Source organism: Danio aesculapii, chromosome 8, assembly GCF_903798145.1.
Source record: "Danio aesculapii chromosome 8, fDanAes4.1, whole genome shotgun sequence".
Taxonomy (NCBI): domain Eukaryota; kingdom Metazoa; phylum Chordata; class Actinopteri; order Cypriniformes; family Danionidae; genus Danio; species Danio aesculapii.
Genome location: NC_079442.1, coordinates 45,300,329 through 45,308,232, shown reverse-complemented (window position 1 = coordinate 45,308,232; position 7,904 = coordinate 45,300,329). Strand labels below are relative to the sequence as shown.

Here is a 7,904-nt window from a genome sequence, read left to right as displayed (position 1 = left end):
TTTTTTTTAAGTTCAATTTGTGTGAAGGAGTCCAATTCTCGGATGCCCCTCCAGCTGCAACCCAGTACTGGGAAACACCCATACACTTTCACATACATACACTACGACCAATTTAGTTTATTCAATTCACCTATACAAGTCTTTGGACTTGTGGAGGAAACCAGAGCACCCGGATGAAACCCACGCCAACATGAGGAGAACATGCAAACTCCACACAGAAATGCCAACTGATCCAGTGGGGCTTGAACCAGCAACTTTCTTGCTGCGAGACGATCGTGCTGCCCAATTTTCCATTCATATATTAGCAAAATATTTAGCAGCGTTTGCATGTCCTTTACTGTATATAATTAAAATAGAAGTTAAATAACATTCATTACAAGTTGATTTTTAAAAAAAAAGCATCTGAAGAGTTTCGCAATTTGTGATTTTTTTCAGTTGAATAAATTGTCCATTCATATATTTCATCATTGAAGATTTCTTTAAAATACTGTAAAATTCTTGTCTCATTGAGTAAGACTACACCCTAATATATATACATATATATATAAATATATATATATTAGGGTGTAGTCTTACTCAATGAGACAAGAATTTTACAGTATTTTAAAGAAATCTTCAATGATGAAATATATGAATGGACAATTTATTCAACTGAAAAAAATCACAAATTGCGAAACTCTTCAGATGCTTTTTTTTTAAATGAACTTGTAATGAATGTTATTTAACTTCTATTTTAATATATATATATATAAATATATATATATATATAAATATATATATATATATATATATATATATATAAATATATATATATATATAAATATATATATATATATAAATATATAAATATATATATATATATATAAATATATATATATATATATAAATATATAAATATATATATAAATATATAAATATATATATATATATATAAATATATATATATATATATAAATATATATATATATATAAATATATATATATATATAAATATATATATATATATATATATAAATATATATATATATAAATATATAAATATATAAATATATATATATATATATATATATATATATATATATATATATATATATATAAATTATTTATTTTATTTATAAACTGAATGATGTCCATATACAGCTCTGGGGGGGAAAATAATAATGCGAGACCCTTATCAGTTCTGGTAGACAATATCTTCTATTGATCTATTATACTAATCTATTCCTACTAATCCTTCATAATTTAATACACAACAAATAAAAACTACTTTCAAAAACTCCAAAAATGTAAGTACTATAAAAACAATATAATATTTCACCATAACATGTGATGAAGTATTTTTATAAACTACTGATAACCTGCTAAAATCTTAAAATAACAATATTGAGTTATGGGGAAACGTTTGAGTGAAACTATTTCAGTTTTCTTCTATTACACTGATGCTATTTCTCCCGTATTTAAAGCATTTTGTTGCATAACGTAAATCAAATGGTGTAATTATTTTAGACAACACAATATCAGTGTTTTAACTTGAGAAAAAAAGCTATATTTCCTGAAATAACCCTGATCTTCAATTGCAACAAATGAAAACAGACAATATTTTTTATTTAAAATGTGAGAGTAACGTACATTTGATTTTTAAGTGGCGATGTTAATCATTTAACAAGCTCTGTAACTGCAGGTTTTTCTCTTAGTGTGCCTGTTAAACAGCATATTCACCACTGCTGCAGTTATGTTATTCTATTGTTCCACAAGGGGGCGACAGAGGAGCAGGCATTAACCTACTGCTTATAAATAAATGCATTCACTGTTCAGATGAAGTCAGAGAAACTGTGATAAATGACTGTATATGACTGTATATGCACCTGAATTTCCCTGGACAACATCCAATCTGTGCTCCAGAGGTAGGACATGGGGTTGACTGAGGAGATCCTACCATTTTATATCAGTGGCTGAAAAAGCAGAAAAGTCCTAAGTAGAAGCGACACAAGCCCTTAGAATGTCTTTAAATGTCATAAATCCTACTAGTGAAAGTTTGGTCACTTTTTTCTGCGCACGACTGTCCATCCGTCATCTTCCTCCTCCTCCTCAGGATGATGATGATCATTCACTGTTGTACTACTGACTGAAGCTCCCGCTGATCCTCCTTCACAATCCATAGCCTGAGGAAAACAAACATTGTGCTTAATCACAGCACAGTAGTGCAGTGTTTCCCAAACCTGTTCCTGAAGGCACACCAACAGTTCACATTTTAAACCTCTCCCTAATCAATCACACCTGAATCAACTCATCAGAACATTAGAAGAGATAAGGGAGACATGCAAAATGTGTACGGTTGGTGTGTCTCCAGGAACAGGGTTGGGAAACACTGCAATAGTGGACTACAGTGATGCCTGGCCAAAGATAAGACATACAGTTCCCTTCATTCAAAAGATATTGATGTAGATGTAGATTTTATATACAAGTGTAGATGTATAAGTGACATGCATATAAATTGAGATATATATATATGTAAACTTTATATTGTCTATAGAATATGTCTAAAAGACTGAAAAATGTATGATTATTTTTTTCTGAACACATATACACTGCACCTCTTCCTCCTCGTCATCATCATCTTCATCCTGAGATGTTTGTGCAGGAGTGGCTTTGGCTCTTCCACTGCTCGTCGTCTTCTGGTTCAGTTGAAGGATCTGCTCTCTGACCTCCGACAATCTGCCCTGTTCACACTGCTGGAACATCCCGCACACCTGCTGTGCCACCTGACACACACAAAGAAACACACACATTAATCATCCATCAGTTTCTATTCAGAGACACTTAAAAATGAGGACGCGATGTAATCAAAGCAACAAAACAAAAATGGATACATAATACGAACATGATCACCTGGGAAATAAAAAAAAACAACATTTCACAGGAGAATTTATAATTGTGTCTTTAACTAGATAGATAACACAATAGATAGAATGAGCTAAATAAAACAAGATAAATAGAGCAAGAGCGATAAAATGAAGACAAATAGAACAATAGATACAATTATATAGATAGAATAATATAGAATGCGATAGACAGAATGAGATAGATGGAATATTTATATATATATTTATATATATATATATATATATATATACACACAAATAGAATGATATTTAGATGGAACGATAGATTAATAGATTTATAGAACAATGGATATATAGATAGAACAATAGATAGATAGATCGATAAAACAATATATATCGAACAATGGATAGATATTTGGATAAAATTATAGATATAACGTTATAGATCTATCAAAAGACAGAATAAAACAAGAGCGATGGAGTGATAGAGCGATAGATAGAACGATAGCTAAAATGATAGATGGATAAATAGATAGATAGAATAATAGCTAGAATGATGGTATATAGATAGAACGACATAGCTACGCAGAGAAAACGATAAGATAGATAAAACAATAATAGAATGAACGACAGATAGAATGATAAATATATAGATAGAACAACAGATAAAAAAGATAGACAGAATGAAAGTGATAGATCAATAAAACGATAGATAGATAGAAAGATAGAAAGATAGATAGATAGATAGATAGATAGATAGATAGATAGATAGATAGATAGATAGATAGATAGATAAATAGATAGATAGATAATGTAGAGAGAATGACAGAACAATAGACAGAATGATAGATATATGGATAGAACAATAGAGAGAATGACATAGATATATAGACAGAATGATAGATAGCTCAATTAAAACAATAAATAAATAAAACAATAGACAGAATGAAAGATATATAGAACAATGGATAGATATATAGACAGAATAATAGATTGTACGATATAAATAGATAAAACAATAGATATAAAAATATGGATATATAGATTGAACGATAGATGTAATGATATAGATTGATCGATAAAGTGATGGACATAATGATGGAACAATACAGTGATGTATAGATAGAACGATAGATGACAGTAATCACACACACAACTCCAGCTAGCTTTCATTCAGATCTCTTATATGAAAACAAAAAGACAACAGACCTGAGGCAGACTGCCATCATCCACCACTGTGTCGAACTCATTGTTCATGAGCTCAGAGATGAAGTCCTCCACCTCGTCCTGCTGGAGATCATCTGTGGTCACAAACAGACCATCGGTCAGCTCTTAAAGAGACAGTTCACTAAAATATGACATTACACACCCTCACCGGCTCACACTCGAGTGGCTTATTTTGAAGAGTCCTGAAAACCATTAACACCCAGAGTACGAAAAAACACTGGGATAGTCAGTGGTTACTGGTTTCAAACATTCTTCAAAATATATTATTTTGTGTTTAGATTAGATTCAACTTTATTGTCATTACACATGTACAAGTACAAGGCAAAGAAATTCAGTTTAGGTCTGACAGGCAGTGCAATAGCAGCAAGTGCTTAATTGTTTGAAGCAATAAAGAAAATCAAACTGATTTTGAACAAGTGAAGGGTGAGAAAATCATGACAGAATGTTCAGTGGTGGGTTTCTGGGCAGTTGCTAAGGTGTTCTGAGTGCAGAGCTCTGACCGTTGTCGGTGAAGTATTGCTGCAGCGCGTCCACCATCCACTCTGCCTTCTGCTGACTGAACGCTCCACCGAAGCCGTTGTCCACCGCTATCTGATAACAAAACACACATTATCCCCTGTATGTATATATGTGTGTGTGTGTGTGTGTGTGTGTGTATATATATATATATATATATATATATATATATATATATATATATATATATATATATATATATATATATATATATACACACACACACACACAACAACAACAACAACAACAACAACAACAACAACAACAACAACAACAACAACAACAACAACAACAACAACATATAGAAGCCCAGTATAATAAATATCCACGACCAACTGAAAGAATTAACGCGACACAGACATGTTTACATTGTGAAGCGCATCCTGACATCAGTCTGCTAGCCGATTCATATCAGACTGAAGCTTACGCAATAGATTTTGCAGTCATGATATCATATGATATGCATTTCCGATCACAAATGCTATTAGTTTACTAACTTGTAGCACCGGCCAAGTTTCCAAAACAGCCCGAACTGCCTCACTGAACACCTCACGTGTGGAAGATGAGAGCGGCGCCATCTTGAAATCCAGCAGAGCAGAAGAGTCGATCGCAGATTTTAGGAGATTCCCTAGGCAAAAGAATCGATGACAGAAACCGCCCCAGCACCTTATTCATTATAAATGATACTTATTTTATCATAAAGTGGTTGTTATATAAGATTATAAACACAGCATTGTGACTCTAAATACATTATATGTCGGTAATGGTTTACTGCTATTGTTTTATGTTGTTCTATTATTTTGCTTATTTCATTGAGATGTTTTAGCCTATTTTTAATTTTTTCTATTGCCTAACCATCAAGAACAATCATACAACACAATATAAAAGATGAAACATAAAAAACCTAATATAGGAATGGTAAAAAAAACCAAAACAAATATAAATAAATAAAAATAAATTAAATACACAAAGCATAGTGTACAGCATTTCTACATCCAATGATTTTAAGAATTGACAGAGGAATCAAAAAAGTGTTATAATATTTGATACTTATCTCAGATTTTTTGCTTTTCAACAATTCCACAGTAGAAATAAAGTTTTAGTTTTTAATAAAATGTTATTTTTAGTTCAGTTTCAATTTCTATGGTCTATGCTAGTGATGTGACGTTGTGCACCGAGGCTTCGAAGCATGTACCAAAAAAATTACACGTCTCAAAGTGAAGCAGTGTACCGAAGCTTTTGTTTAGCCATAGTCACGTGATCAGTGACTATGTGAAGCTTCATTTTCGCCTACACCCACGTGACCGCTTCGAATTTTGATTCAAAGATTTAAACACCCTTGTGGGTTAGTAAAGTGTATAGCGAGACATAAGTCATCGATTGCATACATTTCTACTGTTTAAAAGCACTGCACCGGTCCCACGCACCAGTAATTCAACTAAAATACAATAGTATATTATAGTAAAAAAGGCTTCTGAAGCATAATAAAGTGTGTTAGAGTATTATTTACAACTACTTTTAAAGAAGGCCATTGCATAGAATAGTGTGTAACGGAGGGCAGCTGACGAATACAGTGTTGTACTTTGACGGTCATTGGCTGCTTATATGTTTTACCCATTTATAAATCGTAAATATTTTTTTTCTGAAATTATATTATTGAGCAGAAAGTCTGAATGTGTGAATATAAAACCAACTTTACCTCAATCCTCATCACTACAGCCCCAGAACATACATCAGCCGCCCAGAGGGAAACTGAACTGGACCCGGCTTACAGTCACCCACCAATCGAAGCTTCACCACTGAACTCCACTGAAGAGTGAGAGATATTTGGGCAGGTATTGACCATGGAAAAAGTGACTGAGCTGAGCGAGAGCGTCACCACACCTGACGCAGAGGGTTATTCCTATAGATATGGTGTGGGGGAACAACTCATCACTTTCCAGACAGAGACCAGATGGAAGATGTACAAACAGACAAGTCCATCACCTGCTGAGGGTGTTCTGAGAGTTTTATGTCCTTATAATATATCTATCTATCAATTATTGTTGTTGTTAATTGTTTTAGATTACTATACTACTACTATATTGGAGTAAAGTTGGTTTTATATTCGCACATTCAGACTTTTCCCTTAATGATAGTTTTGGAAAAGCAGTCTCTGCAAACTCTAAATATTGACGCAGCCAACAACTATCAAAGTACAACATTGTTCACAGTCAATTTAATAGCACTAATGATGTTTTTGAAGTCATACTTGCATGCGATTTCACAACCAATATTTAAAGTAGCATTTTAAACAATTAGAGAGCGTGTCACAAGTTGTCACTGAACAAAAGTGCAAATTTAAAACAAAACTTTACCTCAAATACTACTATTACTATATTTTGGCATAGTTTGTATTATTATTACTTACATTTATTAAGAGATAAAGGATTTGGCTGATGCCGTATTTTTTTTCCAATAAAGGCCCTACCACAACCTCTTTACAAACGCAATTACATTACCTCACTTTTTATGGATTTAATTGTACAATGAAAGGGAAACGTGATTTGTCCTTAATACGGTATCTCATAGTAGTTATTTTAGATCTTTATGCATTTATATTAAAGTATATTTTGTATAATTGTTTATTTAAGAATATTTTGGTAGAACAATTTATTTTGCCAGTCTACACCAACACAAACTGATAAAACATACAATTAGCTGGATTTGCCTACAGTGATTGATACTGACTGATCATTTATTTAATGAAAAGTGAGGGCAATTGGAAATGTTTGCAGGAATTTGTCAGAATCACTAACCCAGGATGACTGAGGTTTTATATTCACATATTCAGACTTTCTAATTAATAATGTAATTTCAAAAAAGTATTCTTTGCAAATTATAAATAGTAAAATAATTTTAGCAGCCAGTTAATATCAAAGTCACTGTGCACAGTCAAATAAATAGTGCTTATGTGGTTTTGAAGCCATACTCGCATGTGATTTCATACCGAACATTCAAAGTAGCATGGTAGACAACATAGAGAGCATGTCACTGAGTGAATGTGCGAATATAAAACCAGATTTACCTCAATCAGGATGAAGCTTTTGCATTATTCCCGCTCAGTCATTAATGTAGGCCTTAAAAAGCCAATTTTGAAAAAATATATATCGAACTAACTTTTAAGCGTCATAATGGTGTTTGTGTTAAAACAGCAGCATTACACGTTAGTTGAGCTTTAAAGATTTAAACCAATGACATTTAAAGCTTTCATTTTAAACACAAATCCAGACTCTAACATCAATATTAAACTCTAACAAACTTTCATCATTAATAACA

General features: G+C 32.3%; 1 protein-coding gene across 1 annotated transcript; it reads right to left on the bottom strand.

Moving 5' to 3' along the window:
• Window positions 1–1,584: 1,584 nt before the first annotated feature.
• tsr2 (TSR2 ribosome maturation factor) lies at window positions 1,585–5,214 on the bottom strand. The gene is made up of 5 exons (XM_056464056.1): window positions 5,084–5,214; window positions 4,571–4,661; window positions 4,053–4,144; window positions 2,595–2,762; window positions 1,585–2,162 (listed from the first exon to the last, which is right to left on the bottom strand). The coding sequence occupies exons 1-5, from the start codon at window positions 5,162–5,164 to the stop codon at window positions 2,040–2,042; spliced, it is 555 nt and encodes a 184-aa protein (XP_056320031.1). The 5' UTR covers window positions 5,165–5,214; the 3' UTR covers window positions 1,585–2,039.
• Between the last annotated feature and the right edge of the window lie 2,690 nt (window positions 5,215–7,904).